The 22481-nt window shown below is 41.3% G+C and overlaps 1 protein-coding gene across 1 annotated transcript in view; it reads right to left on the reverse strand.

Annotated features, from left to right (window-relative positions):
* Positions 1 to 16078, reverse strand: part of LOC115173424 (syndecan-2-A) — a 36385-nt gene extending 20307 nt beyond the window's left edge. Inside the window, exon 1 of the mRNA XM_029731476.1 lies at positions 15627 to 16078. Coding sequence (XP_029587336.1) covers positions 15627 to 15686 — 60 coding nt within the window. The 5' untranslated portion in view covers positions 15687 to 16078. The remainder of the gene's footprint in view (positions 1 to 15626) is intronic.
* Between the last annotated feature and the right edge of the window lie 6403 nt (positions 16079 to 22481).

The raw sequence follows: 22481 nt of genomic DNA on the forward strand, positions 1-22481 counted from the left end.
GCTATTTTACAAAACACAAAAGGTGAAAATGTCTTTGTACAACTGAACCGAATCTGAATTGGAGGCAATTTTCCTACATGCTAGAAGGAGAGGAAAATAGTAAAAAAAAATTGCTGTGCCTTAGAGAGCAATTATAGGTTTGAAAAGCATTTCCCTACGGTACGGTGTAACTAGACAGAGAACTAAAGTACTTCCTGTTTTTATAAAACTGTTCCTATGACAACCCCTACTCTGCTGAATATTCATGAGTGCGCCATCAGGGACTTTAAATGCAGTACCATTGAATAAAAGAGAAAGGTTTACACATGACCACAGCATTCTAATGAGAGGTGTTATTTTGAAAGCCCCTAACAAATTTCTGTCCATTTCATTATGGAAGTTCCTCAAATGCCTTTGGAATCTGGGAGAATACTCATGAAAACATTAGGAGATTATAAGGTATAATTTGTGGTCCCTAACACACCCTGATTAGAGTGCACGACTTACACCCGGCAGCTGATTCAGTGTTGCATGGAATCAAGCCATGGAAAATAATGGAAACACCAGACATTAAAATACATTCTTCTGCTTGGTGGAGCACAGTACAGGTTTCAATTAGGAGCTTTTTAGAACTGATAAAACGGGCTCGTAAATATGAGTGAGCACAGATGTGTTAAATGCACCGTGTCATTTTCCAGAGCAATCTTGGGAGCGAGATGGAAAAAGTGAAACTGACGTCATGCCTTCATATATCCCCCATCCTTTGGATAACACCCCACAGACGGAGCACATTCCCACTCAGATCCTTGTCTATACAGCAGGACAGGGCCAAAAGGGACAAGGAGAGTCCTCCAACCAACATTTGATTTAGCAGGCAGCAGATATACAACAGCAGACAAGCTTGACCACAAACTATGGAACTGTGAGCCAAGAAGATTTCTGTAACGTTTGGTGTGGCGTGCGTGTGCCCAAGTCTGAGCAAGGAGTTGGAGAGTGTTGTTCAAAGTTTCAGTTTTGACTGAAGTCACTTGAGAGTAATTCCATGGCACCTAAAATATGATTTGAGTGTGAAAGGAGGCCCAGATCACTGAAGCGTTACAGATCGCAAGATAGAAATGTAAAAGGTAATTTCTGATTGAGCCGACACATGCAGCGTTTACCGATAACGCGGGAACGTTGCCTTTAAATGTCTATCACGCTGCCATGCTGAACATCCGCGATATGGATTGAATAAAGCCCTGAGTCTAAATAGCTTTCAAAACATCAACATGAGACAATAGCATGCAATCGATTGTTGGATCATATATTTTTCATTTCAATGAGGGAAAGCATAAATTGCTTTTTGACACAATACAGTCGTTATTTCTCTTGCCAACCCAGATTTCTTGGGGATAGTATCAGGCAGATCTGTGATGCTGTGCTCAAGCCAAACACTTAACTCTCATTACTGTCCTAACTAGCCCAATCCAGTGCCATCCTGCTCGGCACATGGGTCTGCCATCACACCCCCCCCCCCCCCCCCCCCCGCCAAATAAGACGGACTCACACGTTCCCAGCACCAGACATAGGGAGATTTGTTTGCCAAAAGGGAAACCAAATTCACACTTTTCTCTTCCTTGAAAAAGTGTAACCAGGCTGCATGCAGGGTAGTAAATGAAGAAAGCAAAGAAAACAAAGGGTTTTCCCTCTTCTCTTCGTCACAACCACAGAACCTCCACCACAATGAAGGAACTTTCCATTTGCTATGCTAATCAAGACAGAGCGGAGAGAGAACGATTTATAAACAAAAGCTGCTGTGAGTTACTGTTTTCAACAAAAACTTGACATCCAATGTTAAGAAAGATGGCTCCTTACTGCCCCTGCCCCATGCATGGTGGAAGGGGCCAAAGTCAAACCACTATCCATGTGCTGCCTCTCCCCAATGTATTTCCCCCATTCCTAGAAGGCTGGACTGACTGTCTTTTGGAAACACACACAACCTCAGCCTCATGAAAGAATCCCTTCCAACCAGTCGAGAGGCGTGAGGGGGAGAAGCTGTTCCTTTCAAACAAACACACATACGTCCTGCAGATGTTCGCGACGCCGACACAAAAACTCGCTTCTTGAGTGTCCACAAAGCAGAGTGTGTTGCTGCATCGCTCTGTTCTTTAAAAAAAACTACTTTTGCCTTCATTCTTTTCAGCTGTCTTAAAGGGGCTATTCATGCAACTGTTCTCAGGGCAACTCAAGACACAGCGGTAACGACAAGCAGAATCTTAGCTTCGGGGTTGCGTCTACAAATCAGGGCTGCGTGGCTGATGACGAAACAAGAGCACGAGGGATGGACGCCTTCCTTCGGAGGCCCAAGGAGCCTCGGCCTGTAGAATCCATTAGAGATTACATAATGTTTGTCAGATAGGGAGCAAATGAATACACCCCCGGAAGGGGCTTGAAGTAGATTCTGCACACAGCAAGACATGACTATTCCCACTGGTCACTTTAATAATGTTGACGTACTTTTTTACCCACTTCACATGTATATCGTGTATTCTAGTCATGGCTCATCTTATATAACCACTGCTGAACACACCTTTTCTATTCACATACAGTCCATACACACCATTCAAATACATATATATTTATATCCCAGGCTCTGGTCTGGAAGCTAAATTCCTGCAATTCTATCCATTTTGCCATGGGGTTTTGTAATGTGTATTTAAATACTGTATTCTCAACATAGTTCATTCTTTTATTACTACAGTATATTGCATTTTAGTTACACTGCATATACACACCACATATTGATTTATTTCCTGGATTCTTCGAAAATACTGTATCTACTGCTGTACATATCATTCTTAGTATATATTGTGTAAATTGATATGGTGTATATATGTAACGATTGCATTAGTATTACTGTTAGTGCTATGTAGGTGAATAAAATTTGTTACGACATTTCAAAATGTATTGTAAAAAAATATATATATTATTATTATTATTTGTGTACTTGTTGACATTTTACTGCATTGTTAGGAGCTAGAAACATAAGCATTTAGCTGCACCCGCTATAACATCTGCTAAACTGTGTACGTGACCAATAAAGGTTGATTTGATGTGTGGTAGGTTAATTTAAACACAGTCCACAAACTTAGCTTTGGTTTCTATGTGGCTGTATGTACCTAAAAGGCTTCTCCCAGATAAAGACTAGAATGTTCCAGATAGGATGGGAGGCTAAGGAAAGTGAATATTTTGTCCACACATTTTATTTATTTATTTATCATGCCTTAAATTAGAGATGATGCACTTCTTAGCTTACTTGTATAAAAGAAGGATGGATAAAAGCCCTCTTCTACACACCTTAAAAGAGCCTGGTTCTAAAATTGCACAAAGGGTGTACAAATATTCCGGTCAAAATATTCAACAACAAAAAAAGTCGCAAGAATTTACAGGAATATCGATAAAGTTGTTCGGAAATTGTATAACTAGGAAATAAAAAAGGCCTGGCATCTGTGGCTCTGGGCCTGCTAGCGAATGCAGTTTGTGTATTGATGTTGTTACTGTCTTCTTTATGCCGGAGCCAAAGAGCCTCAGGTGATGAGCTGTCAGGGGTGTGGGGTGATCCAGCGGTCAGGTAGCAGCTTGTGCTACTCGGGCACAACATTACTTAATCGGTGAACAAAAAACAAACGGCCAACAAATGAAGCTCTGATGTGCTGTGTAGTTCTATCCATGGATACATCTCCCCTGAACCCCTTGATTTCGTGCCAGTGTTATTTAAGGGCCCGGGATAATAAAGCATACAATAAACATTCAAAAGTACATCATAGACATTTCTTTACAGCTACATAGCATTATTACAACTTAATGTAAGTATTCATGCATTTATGGTGTGCTTATAGATGTGTAATGCTTCATGATATACAGTTTGTAAACAAACCACCTATTTTGTTAGATACAAAGTCCCTCTAAGTGTATAGAATGGAATTTCAGTGGTTCCCCACTCATTGTCCTTGAGTGTCCCAAGATTCCATGGCCAAGGCCATTTCGGAGTTATTCCTTTGAGGTCCTGCTTCAGACACTGACGTGCATCTAGTGCATTGCATGACAGTAAGGGCTCTACTTCATCTGTATCGCTGACGCGTTACAGATCGCAAGATAGAAATGTAAAAGGTAATTTCTGATTGAGCCGACACATGCAGCGTTTACCGCTAACGCGGGAACGTTGCCTTTAAATTTCTATCACGCTGCCATGCTGAACATCCGCGATATGGATTGAATAAAGCCCTGAGTCTAAATAGCTTTCAAAACATCAACATGAGACAATAGCATGCAATCGATTGTTGGATCATACCTTTCAGTGTAACTAAAAAGTAGTGCGCAATACACTGAAAAGGGTGGTGGGAAGGGAATCTCGCCCTGGAGGCAGCTCTGCAGAGTGGCCACTAGCTGGCACAGTCACGAAGTCATAAAACCTTATTTGAAACCTAACCCTAAACCTTAACCACACTGCTAACCCTAATGCCTAACACTAACCTTAAATTTAGACCAAAAAACTCATTTTGGTTTTTATGAATTTTTACATGTGACTCGTTTCAAGAAACTAGGTGTATGTCGTGTGTCACTACTTCACAGGAGAGCAATTTGAACGTAAATAGTTTATCTAAATACGTTTTTTGGAAGAAATGCCTTCTGGAACATGTGAACTTTTATGTGCTTTAATAACAAACGTGTATGCCATTTGTAAATACGAACACAATTGTCAAATTATGAGCCTAGTTGGTTTAGCGATGGAAAAATACAGGAACCTTCCCGCTAACCATGATTGGCTGAGATAATTGATGGGCTGGACATGCCGAGAGATGAGTTCGGATTGGTCTGCCATGTAGCACGCTTCTGTCTATAACATGAGCTGCTCAGTATGTGTAGGTAATCCTTTCTAATGCAGCTTTTCTGAAAGATATCACGAAGAACTGCAAAAGTGTTACTAATGCTCTCCACTTTCTGGAGGACCGAGTTTTGAAATCAGCGGAATGTCCGGTGGAAGCAGAGTATGATAGCTAAGGAGATGGAGAAAATTGTGGCATTTGATTGCAAATATGTGGAGGAAGTCGTAAGAGAACACACAGAAGGATGTTGTATAAAACACCTGTCTTCGGATTACATCTTCAAACTAAGGGCAACTATGGCATCCGTGACAGAGAGGGAAAAGCGTTCATCCATGTATACAGGTAAGAGAGTCTAGCTAACTACAATTTGTCAGAAAGTCGTTTTCATTGCAAGTTAAAGAGTACTGTTAGCTAGCTAGCTAATATTAGCTGGCTGGCTCGTCAGCTAACGTTATGTGTATGATCTGTGTAGTAATATTATTTGTATATCAGAGCCATTTGCATTGCTAGTTATAGCTTGAACCTAGTTGGTTAGATTTAGCTACCTGCAGATTCATGCATTATGAGTTGGGATTTTGGTTAACTGTTTAGCTAGCTAGCCACTATGCAAGTAACCATTTCACTGTACCTTTTACACCTTCTGTATCCTGTGCATGTGACAAATAAACATAGATTTTATTGGATATAGTGTGTTTTTACCAGAGACGGAAATGTGAAGAACAACATGAACTGCATCAAAGTCAAATTAGGTTATAACGTTAGGCCAACGAGACAGTGTCCAAGTTCTAAAATTGCTTTAATTGTCACACTCATAACCGTAATCTATTTTCTGTAATTAGCTTATTTAACTTGTAAATGACAATCTAGCTCTGAGTTTATTTTCCTGTAATAAGACGCTGTCAGCTATATGATATGGTCATTATTTGAACTGGCTAGCCGGCTAACTAAACGTTAGCTAGTTAACAAGCTAAAAAAGAACCAAAACATTGTTTAGAAAGTTTATTTTAGTTGCCTGGTTTGCTACATTGACATATACTAAATTCATTTTCTTGTGTAGATACTTTTTCATAATGAGAACAAGTTTGATGTCGGACGAGACGAGAATAGAATGTTCAAAGGGCCTCCCGAGTGGCGCAGCGGTCTAAGGCACATCATCGTAGTGCTCAAGGCGTGTCACAGCCGTCCGCGACTGGGTGACCCATGAGGCGGCACACAATTGGCCCAGCGTCGTCTGGGTTATGCGAGTGTTTGGCCAGCCGAGATGTCCTTGTCCCATTGCGCTCTAGCAACTCCTGTGGCGGGCCGGGTGCATGCAAGCTGACATGGTCGCCAGTTGGACGGTGTTTCCTCCGACACATTGGTGCAGCTGGCTTCCGGGTTAAGCGAACAGTGTATCAAGGAGCAGTGCAGCTTGGCAGGGTCATCCTTCGGTTGCAGCAACGGAACAAGACTGTAACTACCCATTGGATATCACGAAATTGGGGAGAAAAAGGGGTAAAAAGTCAATTTAAAAACTAAATATAAAAAAATTGAATGTTCATGATGTCAGTGTGACAACTGTCTAGAGACATGTCAATAGACGTACTATATACCAGCCTTTAGTCTTGAAATCTTTGGTTGTTTAGTACACTACTGTACTCATTCTGTTTAGCACATGGCCACAATCCTTAAAGAGATGTGTGGGGCTAAGGCTTAAGAGGGTGTGAACGATGCTGAATGGGTGTAGATAAAGAGCTCTCCAGTAGGCGTACCAAAACATTCAAGGGCCATTTTCTCAAAAGTGGGGTTACAAGTTAATCAACTTTCAAAGCAGAATTACTTACCTAATGTTCCTCAACTGTGAGGTATGATATACCATTTTCTAGCTCTGAGTCTCTAGTTTAATCCAAAATACCATTTCAAATTTTACTACATAAGACTGTAGCAAGCCGGTCGGTCACATATAGCCAATTTTGACTTTCCAGCTGGCCCATCTAGCGGAAATCACTAAGTTCTACCTCCAGGGCAAGATTCATGACAATAAACGTCAACCTTCTAATTAACACATAGATTTGTCTGGTGGTTATCAGCCAAACCACTTGATTGCCATGTCAACAGGGGTGCCAACATTGAGAATCAATGCCACGTGACGAGTTTCATTGAGGCGGATATCTACGCCCCTCACTGCAAGAAGGGAAATACAGATAGAGAGAAGTGATAGATTGATAGGGGAGGGAGGAGGAGGGGGTACATGTCAACCATACATGGTTCTGTAGAAATGAATGTGTGTGTAACGTCTGCTTCCAGCTCACACTCTCAAACACCTAGATCCCCTTAACACAGCTCACTCTTCAGATCCCAATCACCTGAATTCTAATCACCTGTTCACACACCTGTATGTCGTTATCACACACTATTTAGTTCAGTTCTTTGCACCCCATCACTGAGTTATTATTTGTTTTGTGACACGTCTTTCGGAGCTCTGTTTTTCCCCGTAATTTACTCCTCCCGTGTATGATAGTGAGGCAGGCAAAAACTAACGACGCCTTTTGCCTATTCCCTGCCTGTACTGCCTGTACTTTAGCCTATCAGATTTCCTGTTATCTACCTATTGCCTAATCTCCCGGACTACGTTACTAGCCTGTTCCCTGCCTATACTGTTGCCCTTTTGGACCCCTGTGTATGACCTTCAGCCTGCCTCTGGACTCAGCTACATGTCTCCTCCTGGGGTCCTTTGCGATAAACACCTGCTGCGCCCTGCGCTTGAAACCAGCTCTCTGTCTCCCCTCGTGTTCATTACAGTGTGAGCAGTTGGGCCTGTAGTTGTCATGCCCACACAACCATGGATCATAACTGGGTAGGCTACATGCAACCCAAAGGGTCAAAGAAAATGACAGGTTGGGAGGCTCTCTTCACAATTGCCCGACTACAACATTCTTTGAAACAACAAAAATGCACAGTAACATGGCCACTTGTGTTTTTGCAAGCTTTGAGCTTCTCCCCAATCATATCCAATGGAGTGAGACTTCTCCCCAATCATATCCAATGGCGTGAGACTTCTCCCCAATCATATCCAATGGCGTGAGACTTCTCCCCAATCATATCCAATGGCGTGAGACTTCTCCCCAATCATATCTAATGGCGTGAGACTTCTCCCCAATCATATCCAATGGAGTGAGACTTCCCCCCAATCATATCCAATGGAGTGAGACTTCTCCCCAATCAAATCCAACGGAGTGAGACTTCTCCCCAATCATATCCAATAGAGTGAGACTTCTCCCCAATCAAATCCAACGGAGTGAGACTTCTCCCCAATCATATCCAAGGGAGTGAGACCTTGAGTCAAGCAGACATAAGGGCTTCAGGTTTTGAGGCTCATCTTTTAAAAAACGTGCAGTCTGGGAGTGACCTCATGCAAAACTATGACTCATTAAAACACTGATGTCTGAATCAGCTAATTGGACAACCATTCATAGAGAAGCGGAGCCAAGTGACAAGTCTGTAAGCCACAGAGAAAACAGCAGGCACTTGGAATAAGAGTTCAGTTACAGCACCAAGTACATGAAAGACACAAATGCTCACTGATATCCATGCTGGCATTTTAGCCAATGTATGGGATAAACAGTGTGCCCCAATTGAATGACCAAACATGATGATATAGAAACAACATAATCACATAATAGTAAGTTTGGACTTTATCATTTAAAGCATACTATACATATTTCTAATAGGTTGGACAATAATGCTGCTTTTCGACTAACACCAGTGTTACACTAGTGTATACACCTTTATACCAGGGAAATTGTTTTCATAGCTGATGGTGACAGTGAGGACCTGTGAAAAGCAGAATCAACCTCTGCATAATCAAACAGTTGCTTTCTGAAGTGTTAAAGTTCACAATTAGCCATTGTTATGTAAATGAAAGCTGAAAAGTACCAGTGGCCTGGCTTTGGCCCCAAGTGAGAGCAGGTCCACCAGAGCCATGGCGACTCGGGTGAGGCCCGTGTAGATGGAAACAGAAACGTCTGAGCCTTTTAGGGAACACTGGGGGTAACTCCTGTAATGGAAATGCGTCAAACAACTTATCTAGCCCTCACTAAAGTAAACGTAAACATCACAGTATCTTGTTGGGTTGCCTGGAGTTACAGTGCCTTGCGAAAGTATTCGGCCCCCTTGAACTTTGACCTTTTGCCACATTTCAGGCTTCAAACATAAAGATATAAAACTGTAATTTTTTGTGAAGAATCAACAACAAGTGGGACACAATCATGAAGTGGAACGAAATTTATTGGATATTTCAAACTTTTTTAACAAATAAAAAACGGAAAAATTGGGCATGCAAAATTATTCAGCCCCCTTAAGTTAGTACTTTGTAGCGCCACCTTTTGCTGCGATTACAGCTGTAAGTCGCTTGGGGTATGTCTCTATCAGTTTTGCACATCGAGAGACTGAAAGTTTTGCCCATTCCTCCTAGCAAAACAGCTCGAGCTCAGTGAGGTTGGTTGGAGAGCGTTTGTGAACAGCAGTTTTCAGTTCTTTCCACAGATTCTCGATTGGATTCAGGTCTGGACTTTGACTTGGCCATTCTAACACCTGGATATGTTTATTTGTGAACCATTCCATTGTAGATTTTGCTTTATGTTTTGGATCATTGTCTTGTTGGAAGACAAATCTCCGTCCCAGTCTCAGGTCTTTTGCAGACTCCATCAGGTTTTCTTCCAGAATGGTCCTGTATTTGGCTCCATCCATCTTCCCATCAATTTTAACCATCTTCCCCGCCCCTGCTGAAGAAAAGCAGGCCCAAACCATGATGCTGCCACCACAATGTTTGACAGTGGGGATGGTGTGTTCAGGGTGATGAGCTGTGTTGCTTTTACGCCAAACATAACGTTTTGCATTGTTGCCAAAAAGTTAGATTTTGGTTTCATCTGACCAGAGCACCTTCTTCCTCATGTTTGGTGTGTCTCCCAGGTGGCTAGTGGCAAACTTTAAACGACACTTTTTATGGATATCTTTAAGAAATGGCTTTCTTCTTGCCACTCTTCCATAAAGGCCAGATTTGTGCAGTATACGACTGATTGTTGTCCTATGGACAGAGTCTCCCACCTCCATTGTAGATCTCTGCAGTTCATCCAGAGTGATCATGGGCCTCTTGGCTGCATCTCTGATCAGTCTTCTCCTTGTATGAGCTGAAAGTTTAGAGGGACGGCCGGGTCTTCGTAGATTTGCAGTGGTCTGATACTCCTTCCATTTCAATATTATCGCTTGCACAGTGCTCCTTGGGATGTTTAAAGCTTGGGAAATCTTTTTGTATCCAAATCCGGCTTTAAACTTCTCCACAACAGTATCTCGGACCTGCCTGGTGTGTTCCTTGTTCTTCATGATGCTCTCTGCGCTTTAAACGGACCTCTGAGACTATCACAGAGCAGGTGTATTTATACGGAGACTTGATTACACACAGGTGGATTCTATTTATCATCATTAGTCATTTAGGTCAACATTGGATCATTCAGAGATCCTCACTGAACTTCTGGAGAGAGTTTGCTGCACTGAAAGTAAAGGGGCTGAATAATTTTGCACGGCCAATTTTTCAGTTTTTTATTTGTTAAAAAAGTTTGAAATATCCAATAAATTTCGTTCCACTTCATAATTGTGTCCCACTTGTTGTTGATTCTTCACAAAAAATTACAGTTTTATATCTTTATGTTTGAAGCCTGAAATGTGGCAAAAGGTCGAAAAGTTCAAGGGGGCCGAATACTTTCGCAAGGCACTGTATGTCTGACTCCGATAACCAAGCAGTAAACTGAGCTGAGCTGAGCAACGCAACATAACATAACGTAGCATATGGATAGGACTATAGCTAGGTTACTTTCCTGGTTTAGTTTATGAACAGGTCCATAGCCACGGGTCAGTAGTTTTGGGGGTGGGCATTGGGCAGTTCAGCTTAGCCTATTGTATGGCAAAGTGGGGTGTGTCGAAATACACCCACCAGTTGAAGCTCATTTACTGTAAAATCCAACCAGGAAGTGGGAAATCTGAGGTTGTAGTTTTTTAAAGTGATTGCCTTTAAAGTATACAGTGACTTAGGGTTCATTTTGCACTTCCTAAGGCTTCCACTAGATGTCAACAGTCTTTAGAAAGTTGTTCCAGGCTTCTATGGTGAACAGAGAGCGAACAAAGGAAGTTAGAAGTTGTTGACTCAGGAAAGGACATGACTTCATTGGCGCGCGTTCACGTGAGACATTGGAATCGTCCGGTTGGAATATTATTGAAGTTTTATGTTAAAAAGGCCCTAAAGATTGATGCTATACATCGTTTGACATGTTTCTACGAACGTAAATCTAACTTTTTTTACTTTTCGTTGTGAAATTTTCGCCGCGCTTCCTACATTTGGAGTAGCTTACTGAACGCGCAAATAACAAGGAGGTATTTGGACATAAATTATGGACTTTATCGAACAAAAACAACATTTATTGTGGACCTAGGATTCCTGGGAGTGCATTCTGATGAAGATCATCAAAGGTAAGTGAATATTTATAATGCTATTTATGATTTTAGATGACTCCAAAATGGCGGGTATCTGTATTGCCTGCTGTTGTTGTCTGAACGCTGTACTCAGATTATTGCAAAGTGTGCTTTCCCCGTGAAGCTTTTTTGAAATCTGTCGCAGCGGATGCATTAAGGAGATGTTTATCTATAATTCTTTGAATAACAGTTTAATAATGTTTTATCAACGTTTATGATGAGTATTTCTATATAAATTGATGTGCTCATTCACCGGAGGTTTTTGAAGGAAAAACATTTCTGAACATTACGGGCCAATGTAAAATGGGGTTTTTGGATATAAATATGAACTTTATCGAGCACAACATACATGTATTGTGTAACATGAAGTCCTATGAGTGCCATCTGATGAAGATCAAAGGTTAGTGCTTAATTTTAGCTGTTTTTCTGGTTTTTGTGACGCCTCTTCTTGCTAGGAAAATGGCTGTGTGGTTTTTCTTGTCAAGGTGATGTCCTAACATAATCTAATGTTTTGCTTTCGCCGTAAAGCCTTTTTGAAATCGGACAATGTGGTTGGATTAACGAGAGTCTTATCTATAAAATAGTGTATAACACTTGTATGTGTGAGAAATTTGAATGATGAGATTTTGGTGGTTTTGAATTTTCCGCCCTGCTATTTCACTGGCTGTTGAATAGTGTGTCCCGCAGGTGGGATGGTCACGTCCCACATACCCAAGAGAGGTTAAGGAGGCACCCGTGATTCAGCAATGCTGAATCGACAGTGCCTCGGTACAGGCAGGCGTAGTGGAGCTCCGTGGAGTGTTGCTGAATGAACAGCGTCTCTGTCTAGTAGGCAGCTAGAATTAGGCTATTCAGTTTGTGGGCAATTAGTCATTTTCTGGGCACAGTTGAGTAGCCTACAATGCTTATATGAAAACCATAACTGGCACGCAGATCTTTAGAAATTGTAGGATCAATTGTAAATTGCCACTCCTATGAAAAAGAATGCAGACCCCCTGCTATAGGCTATATGAAGTCACCATTGTGGAACGGTGCATACAGTGTACAATGACAGTGTCATTGTTTCGTGCGCTACCCACCAAAATTGTTCCTTATGTGTGCACCCAGCTCATTTTTGTATATGCCTGTCTGCATTATTCACCAGGTAAGGGAAACATTCTGCGAATGAATGAGGTTGCACTGAGAATATTGAAACATTTTGTAGCAACCTAGTAGCCAACGTGGAGGCGGCCATTGGAAATGTTTCACCCGGCCAGCTTGTCTCTGTCTGATATTGTGTTGCCTACACAGCATCTGGGTACTCATTATATACAAAAAAATAGCCCCACATCCACACTATATCTACATAACTTTGTAATATTTTATGATTTGCCAGGAAGATTGATCTGTTAGAATATCAAATGTTTTAATTCAGGAAGGTGGACAAGCAAGACTGATATAGTGAGAGGTTTATTATACCAGAAACAGGTAGGCTACAGATAGGGTGCAGGCAGGCTACAGATAGGGTGCGGGCAGGCTACAGGTAGGGATGCGGGCAGGCTACAGGTAGGGATGCAGGTAGGCTACAGGTAGGGATGCAGGTAGGCTACAGGTAGGGATGCAGGTAGGCTACAGGTAGGGATGCAGGTTGAGGAGGATGATGATGTTGGCCTACAGCAAGAAGTTAAAAAGTTAGCCCAACTAGGTAATCATTAAGGTTATCTCAATTATCATTCTGTCAATGCATGACAATGCAAATGTGGTATAGCCTACAATTGTTATTGTCTTTGTATGCCATAAACATGACGTGTATTTTGGGGAAATGCTCTAAAAAGCAAATTGTTCAGTGGTTTATTTTCATACCAATAGGCCTACATTAAACCAAAATTGCACTAGCCTACTTGGAGAATAAATAAAAATAACAATTAGGCTTACAGCTACCACAGTCTGTATTATAATAGAAATAAAACAGCTTTTGGTTTCGAATGGTCACCAAAAAGGAGGGCTCCCCACCTCCCAATTCCCAATTAAATCAACCCCTGGCTATAAGATTACAACAAGGCTTACAAGGCCAAGTTCAAATGCCGAAACAAAATTCAAAGCAATAGGTGCAATGCCTAAACAGCTGACAGGCAAAGCAAATCTCACTCTCTCTGCCCTCTGCTTTCTAAAAGTGACAGAAAAGGTGCACTACTTTTCCATTACCTTCATAAAAAAATTACCCCCCACACCAAAAAAATATAAATAAAAATAATAATATATATATATAGTACCAGTCAAAAGTTTGGACACAGCTACTCATTCAAAGATTTTTCTTTACTTTCACTGTTTTCTAAATTGCAGAAAAATTGTGAAGAGCTCCAAACTATGAAATAACATATGGAATCATGTAGTAACCAAAAAAGTGTAAAAAAAAAATCTAAACATATTTTAGATTCTTCAAAGTAGCCACCCTTTGCCTTGATGACAGCTTTGCACACTCTTGGCATTCTCTCAACCATCACTCGCAAACCAGATGTGATGGTGTATGGCTGCAGAATGCTGTGGTAGCCATGCTTGTGTGCCCTGAATTCTAAATAAATCACTGACAGTGTCACCAGCAAAGCACCCCCCCCCCCCCACCACCATCACACCTCCTCCTCGATGCTTCACGGTGAGAACCACACATGCGGAGATCATCCATTCACCTATTCTGCGTCTCACAAAGACACGGCGGTTGGAACCAAATATCTCAAATTTGGACTCATCAGACCAAAGGACAGATTTCCACCAGTCTAATGTCCATTGCTCGTGTTTCTTGGCCCAAGCAAGTCTCTTCTTTTTATTGGTGACCTTTAGTAGTGGTTTCTTTGCAGCAATTTGACCATCAATGCCTTATTCACGCAGTCTCCTCTGAACAGTTGATGTTGAAGTGTGTCAGTTACTTGAATTCTGTGAAGCATTTCTTTGGGATGCAATTTCTGAGGCTGGTAACTCTAATGAACTTATCCTCTGCAGCAGAGGTAACTCTGGGTCTTCCTTTCCAGTGGCAGTCCTCATGAGAGCCAGTATCATCATAGCGCTTGATGGTTTTTGGACTGAACTTGAAGAAATGTTCAAAGTTCTTGAAATGTTCTGTGTTGACTGTCCATGTCTTAAAGTAATGATGGACTGTTGTTTCTCTTTGCTTATTTGAGCTGTTCTTGCCATAATATGGACTTGGTCTTTTACCAAATAGGGCTTCTGTATACCACCCCTACCTTGTCACAAAACAACTGATTGGCTCAAACACATTAAGAAGGAAAGAAATTTCACAAATTAACTTTTACAACCTATTAATTGACTACCTCGCGAAGCTGGTTGAGAGAATGCCAAGAGTGTGCAAAGCTGTTGTCAAGGCAAAGGGTGGGTACTTTGAAGAATCTCAAATATGAAATGTATTTTGATTTGTTTAACACATTTTTGGTTACTACATGATTCCATATGTGTTATTTCATAGTATTGATGTCTTCACTATTATTCTACAATGTAGAAAATAGTAAAAAATAAAGAAAAACCCTGCAATGAGTAGTTGTATCCAAACTTTTGACTGGTACATATATATATATATATATATATATATTACTTTCAGGGGGTGCTGCAGAACCATCTGCACCCCTACTTCCCATGGCTATGAATAGGCTAGGCAGTTTAGATAGGCTACATGCAGCAATAGTGTTTATTTGCATTTCACAATAAGATTTAATTAATGGCCAATTCATAGGTTAAAGACAATGCCTCATAAATGGAACCAGACTGGGTTTTATTACCCCCAAAGACCAACTGATAACAGATAGCTTATAAGCACTGATTTGTAAAACTAAGCTCGTTGACATTTCCATCCAGAAAGGGTTCCTCTATTTTTGACCAGCAACCTGCCACGTACATCGAAATTAAAATACTGACATTAAACTAAAACTCTAAAAAGAATGTGTATATGTTCAAAGCAAACTCTGAACATTGTCAACATCGACAAACTTGACGTGCAAGTACAGTAACGTTATGGTTCCCAGACCAAGAAAAACTATTTAAAATAATATTGACTACAGTTCAAAAAATACCTCTGCGCGAAACTGATTTGACATTGCTCTTAAGTTATAATATGATAGGCTACAACGTGTGAAATTCAGGACAAGAATAGGCTGCATTTACAAATGCGCCTAGTACTCCAACGTTACAATGCAACAATCAAGAAAGAGTGGAGTGGTCAAAGACTCGAAGTTGTTCGCTTTCCCGGCTACCCCCTCAAGCAAATCGACATTGTTCGCTTTTAAAACTTACCCTTTCCCCCGAGAGAAAGGCTGTTATGCCGAGGGTCAAAATTATCCAAATGTTCCTCATTATTCCTTCAATAAAATGTGTAGATACGGCAAAACATACAAAATCTTTCTCCTTCTCTCCCGTTCCTCTTCTGTTTGTGACTATCCCCCTCTCCCCTTGCGCCCTCGCGTTTCTCTACTCTAGAACGGAATCCCACCGGATACGTGTTGCGTTTTGTTATTCCTCCACGCACTTTTTCGTACAAAAAAAAAAAAAAATGTAGTTCGAGTCAAATTTCTGCGTAGGACACTTGACTTGGATGTTTCACAGTTGAATCTGGACTTAATAATACCCTGTATTCACTTGAGTATAGTAGAAACGCAAGTTAGATGTTTCCGCTATAACGCGTTAGGATTCGGCCATGTCACACGTAACACAAACTCAACCGCATTGCTGTATGCAGAGAGAGAGAGTCGGGAAGAAAATACAGGTCATATGAGGGAGAGCTCGAGCAATGATTGACAGTAACTCCGACCATATGGGAGCATTGTTCAAGCCAAGAGCTTTGCCTATCTGTACATCATACAGTATCAACGGACTGCCGTCAAATGAATTGGCACCAAATCAAGTGTCCTATTGCTTGCGTCTACATTCATTTGAAGTAATAAACTTCATTGACATGATATACCTTTTAATAGCCTACATAAATGTTCCAGAAAAGTCCAGTTAGCATTAGTCAAGGACAACATGTATCATCTTAATTTGTGGGTTATAATTATCTGCATCTTCTGTCCAATGGAGAGGCATAACAAAGTATTACTTTACTGAAATGACCGTGACAGCTTGAAATTGTAATTGTGCTACCAACTGTTTTTCCTGGGGGCCTCTATAGTCCAATAGAGCAGGTCTTCTAAAACTCGGTCCTGGGGCCCCACCTGGGTGCACACATTTTGTTTTTTTTGCCTTAGCACTACACAGCTGATTCAAATAATCAAAGCTTGATGATGAGTTTGTTATTTGAATCAGCTGTGTAGTGCTAGGGCATGGACCAAGTTTGGGAAACCCTGCAGCAGAGGATCATTTCAAGGAATTTTCCAGTCAGTCCATTTGTATGGTTCATTTCAATGCAAAGTCTCCCCCTACTGGTACAATTCACTCCTAAACGGTAGAGTGATATCATATGGGGTCCAGTGTTAGTAGGCCTACTTTATGAATCAGAATCATATCACGCATAGAATGTCAGTAAATGACAGTTTGAATCTTGAATGACCACTATGTTTAAATTGTGTGACATTCACATACTGTGAATGGCAAACATTGTTTATAACTTACAAGTAACCATGCATTCAATCTTTGTATCAGGTCATATGCTTGTATATTTGCCATCCTCGCTCAAATCAAATGACATTTTATTTCTCACCAGCCTCAAATACAATGGGTGTAGACTACCGTGAAATGGTTGCTTACAAGGCCTTCGCAACAATGCAGTTTTAAAAAATGTATAAAAACAGCAACACAAAAGGAATAAAATACACAACAATTAAGGTTTATACAGGGAGTTCAAGTACCAGATCAATGTGCAGGGGTAAGAGATATTTGAGATAGATACAGTGCCTTCAGGAATTATTCACACCCCTTGACTTTTTCCACATTTTGTTGTGTTACAGTCTGAATTTATAATGGACTCACTATGTGTGCAATAGTGTTTAACATAGTTTTTTTATGACTTCCTCATCTCTGAACCCCACACATACAATTATCTGTAAGGTCCCTCAGTCGAGCAGTGAATTTCAAACACAGATTTAACCACAAAGACACAAAGGTTTTCCAATGCCTCGCAAAGTAGGGCACCTATTGGTAGATGGGTACAAATACATTGAATATCCCTTTGAGCATGGTGAAGTTATTAATTACACTTTGGATGGTGTATCAATACACCCAGTGACTGTCTAGTAATGATCAACAACCAGTTTATCAGAGCTTGAGGAATTGTCAAAAGAATAATAGGCAAATGTTGTACAATCCAGGTGAGCAAAGCTCCTAGAGACTTACCCAGAAACACTCACAGTTGTAATCGCTGCCAAAGGTGATTCTAACATGTATTCAGTCAACGGGTTGAATACTTATCGAATCAAGATAAGTGTTTTTTTTCTCATATTGGTCTTCCACTTTGACATTGAAGTACTTTGTGTAGATCTTTAACAAAAAAATGACATTTAATTCCATTTTAATCCCACTTTGTAGCACAACAAAACGTGGAAAAAAGTCAAACGGTGTGAATACTTTCAGAAAGCACTGTATAAAGTCTTGTTAGTGTGCATAGAGTCAGTGTAAGACAGGATCAATGCAGATAGTCTGTGTAACTAATGAATTAACTATTTAGCAGTTTTATGGCTATTTAGCAGTCTTATGGCTTGGGGGTAGAAGCTATCTCGCAGTCTGTTGGTCCGAGAGCCGATGCTCCCGTACCGTTTGCCCGGACTGTAGCAGAGTGAACAGTCTACGGCTTGGGTGGCTGAAGTCTTTGGCAATTTTTCAGGCCTTCCTCGCCGCCTGATATAGAAGTCCCGGATGGCAGGGAGCTCGGCCTTGGTGATTTACTGGGCTGTCCGAACCACCCTCTGTAGTGATTTGCGGTCGAGAATGATGCATTTGCCGTACCAAGTGGTGATGCAGCCAGTCAAGATCTCTTTGCAGCCTCCTGAGGTGAAGCGGCACTGTCATGCCCTGTTCACGAATGTGTGTCGGTCTGTGGACATGTGTGTCGGTCCTTACTGATGTGGACATTTCTGACCTCCTCCCTGTAGGCTGTCTAATCGCCATCGGTGGTCAGGCCTACCACCGTCATGTTGTCAGCAAACTTGATGATGGTGTTGGAGTCGTGCGTGGCTACACAGTCGTGGGTGAACAGGGAGGTGACTAAGCACACATCCTGAGGGGCCCCCATGTAGAGGGGTCAGTGTGGCGGAGGTGTTGTTGCTTACCCTCACCACCTGGGGCCGGCCCGTCAGGAAGTCCAGGATCCAATTGCAGAGGGAGGTGTTCAGTCCCAGGGTCGCGAGCTTGGTGATGAGCTTGGAGAAAAATAAATATTGTCACATACACCGGAACGCTGAGCTGTAGTCTATGAACAGAATTCTCCCATACAGTTGAAGTTATTAAAACTTGTTTTTCAACCACTCAACCACAGATTTCTTGTTAAGTCATTGTTCTTGTTAAGTCATTTGTCCAACAATTGTTTACAGACAGATTATTTGATTTATAATTCACTGTATCACAATTCCAGTGGGTCAGAAGTTTACATACACTAAGTTGACTGTGCCTTTAAACAGCTTGGAAAACTCCAGAAAATTATGTCATGGCTTTAGAAGCTTCTGATAGGCTAATTGAGATCATTTTAGTCAATTGGAGGTGTACCTGTGGATGTATTTTAAGGCCTCATGTGAAAATTAAAAGAAATTAGCCAAGACCTCAGAAAAAAATTGTAGACCTCCACAAGTCTGGTTCATCCTTGGGAGCGATTTCCAAACACCTGAAGGTACCATGTTCATCTGTACAAACAATAGTATGTAAGTATAAACACCATGGGACCACGCAGCCGTCATACCGCTCAGGAAGGAGACACGTTCTGTCTCCTAGAGATGAACGTATTTTGGTGAGAAAAGTGCAAATCAATCCCAGAACAATGGGTCATATATCGACATAACCTGAAAGGCCGCTCAGCAAGGAAGAATTCACTGCTCCAAAGCCGCCATAAAAAGCCAGACTACGGTTTGCAACTGCACATGGGGACAAAAATCTTACTTTCTGGAGAAATGTCCTCTGGTCTGATGAAACAAAAATAGAACTGTTTGGTCTTAATGACCATTGATATGTTTGGAGGGAAAAGGGGGAGGCTTGCAAGCCAAAGAACACCATCCCAAAGAAAGCGTGTGCGTGCAAGGAGGCCTACAAACCTGACTCAGTTACACCAAATTCACCCAACTTATTGTGGGAAGCTTGTGGAAGGCTACTCGAAACGTTTGACCCAAGTTAAACATTTTAAAGGCAATGCTACCAAATACTAATTGAGTGTATGTAAACTTCTGACACACTGGGAATGTGATGAAAGAAATATAAGCTGAAATAAATAATTTATTATTTTATTCTGACATTTCACATTCTTAAAATAAAGTGGTGATCCTACCTGACCTATGACAGGACATTTTTACTAGGATTAAATGTCAGGAATTGTTAAAAACTGAGTTGAAATGTATTTGGCTAAGATGTATGTAAACTTCTGACTTCAACAGTACGTAGTTATTTCCCCTCTTGTCCAGGTGGGAGAGGGCAGTGTGAAGATTAATTGAGATTGCGTCATCTGTGGATCTGTTGGGGCGGGATGCAAATTGGAGTGAGTCCAGGGTGTCTGGGATGATGGTGTTGATGTGTGTCATGACCAGCCTTTCAAAGCACTTTAATAAATACAGATGTGAGTGCTACGGGGCGATAGTCATTTAGGAACGTTACCTTGGAGCTCTTGGGAACAGCGACCATGGTGGTCAGCTTGAAACATGTTGGGATTACCGACTGGGACAACAGATGCCTTGTCACCTTGCTTCCAGAATTTTTCTCACCTCAGTCTCACTATCAGCTGAGAAAGGACTCTGGCAAACTTCTGAGGAGTTGTATATAACACTCTTTAAATTAGGAGGGCAATAGACCTATACCCTTTAACAGCCAGCACTGTATAACCTTTAACTTTATGAAACACAGTTTGCCTAGCCTCTTTCCTATAATCACAAGAAGGGTGCTCTGCTATTGGTTGTCTGCCTCAAACAGAAATCCCTTAACATCGCCTGTCATTGTTGAATATGGATTGTAATTACAGGCATGGCTAGTTCTTAACAAGAGGGGACATGCTTCAACTGCAAACTATTTCAGAGGGCATAGACTTTAGGACCGCAACGTTTTGTTGGAATGAAATCTGTAGAGGGATTTGACTCCTGCCATCCTGCCTTTCTGGTCAGATCCAGCCCTTATAAAGGAGGAGCCATGAAGGAATCACGCTCCAGCCTCTCTCCAGCGTCCCCCTCCATCCCTGTCCCCTGTGCCCCATCCCCCAGTCTCCTGAGCAGGCTTAGCTCTCGCTCTGGCATCCCAGATTACCCAGCCAATTAGGGTGAAGGCAAAGCCCCTTCTGCCACCGCGGCTGGTGCTGCTGCAGCATGCTTAGTAGCTATGGCCCTCTGCTATGGGAGGTTAGGATGCAGGCAGCATTGACTGGAAGGCTTGCAAGTCACCCTGGGGGAAGAGTCATGGAAGCGGTCTTACGTCAAAGAGGATGTACTGTCTATGTCAATGTGACAGATGACACAGGATTTACATACTGTAGCATGATATTTACTTAGTCGTTACAAATGTCGTGAATGATAGTGATGCATTGAATACATACAATGGTATTTTGGGATCCTTATATATTTTCCCAAGCATTGCGTTGAAACTGAACTGTATACAATAATGATGGATCGATTGTACCGTCTGTATGAGGAAATCCCATTTCATTATATCTCAGACAACAGCTCCACCTGGTGACAAATAATAATAGTTCGAAACACCCAAGCACATTTTTAGACAGTCTACTGGGGGAAACTGAAAACACAGATATCAGAATGATGTTTCAAATGATAGCCCAGAAATGTCAGACAGACCGACACACACACACGGTGTGTGGATAAAATCACTGGGGAAGCCAATTCAGGAAAAAAGCCATATTACAACCTATGTGTTGTGATAATTGCGTTTTTTGCTCTATAAATAATTTTAGTTCATACCCCACAGTGATATACATTGTGAACAAAACACTAGGAACACCTTCTATTTCCATGACAGACTGACCAGGTGAATCCAGTAGAAAGCTATGATCCCTTATTGATGTCACTTGTTAAATCCACTTCAATCAGTGTAGATGAAGGGGAGGAGACAGGTTAAAGAAACGTTTTTAAGCCTTGAGATCATAGAGACATGGATTGTGTATGTGTGCCATTCAATTGTAGTCAACATGGGCCAGCATCCCTGTGGAATGCTTTCGACAGCTTGTAGAGTCCATGCACCAACGAATTGAGGCTGTGAATGAGGGGTGAATGTTATGTACACTCAGTGTATAAGGCCGAGACAACAAGAAGACAATAGTCACACAGTTGGCAGAATCAGTGGTGGAAAAAGTACCCACTTGTCATACTTGAGTAAAAGCAGATAACTTAATAGAAAACGACTCAAGTAAAAGTGAAAGTCACCCAGTCAAATCTAAATATACTTAAGTATCAAAAGTAAATGTAGTTGCAAAAATATACTTAAGTATCAAAAGTAAAAGTATAAATAATGTCTAATTCCTTATATTAGGCAAACCAGACGGCACAATTTTCTTGTTCGTTTTATTGCTAGCCAAGGGCACACTCCAACACTCCAACACTCAGACATAATGTACAAACTAAGCAAACTAAGTCTGCCAGATCAGATATAAATGGTAAAGTACAGTACAGATACACCAATAAACTACTAAGTAGTACTTTTAAGTAATTTTACTAAAGTACTTTACACCACTGGGCAGAATAAATTCAACCACACGTTTGTTTCATCACCAAACCAGAGAGCCATATCTGTCCGGTGAAGTCCACAAAGCACATTGCATGTAACAAACAGGTAGATGACCTACAGCAGGGATGGGCAACTGGCGGCCCGTGGATCAATAAAAATAATAATTAAGAACTCAGTTGAGGTCTCAACTTACTGTTGAGAGTTAGAATAGTAGAATATACAGGGTGCCATTTTGAAAATGTAGTTGCGCATCAGAAGTTTTTCTTTTGTTATGTCAGTCACTGACAGTCACTCAATTAG

The sequence above is a fragment of the Salmo trutta genome, chromosome 34 (genome assembly GCF_901001165.1).
Source record: "Salmo trutta chromosome 34, fSalTru1.1, whole genome shotgun sequence".
Taxonomy (NCBI): Eukaryota; Metazoa; Chordata; class Actinopteri; order Salmoniformes; family Salmonidae; genus Salmo; species Salmo trutta.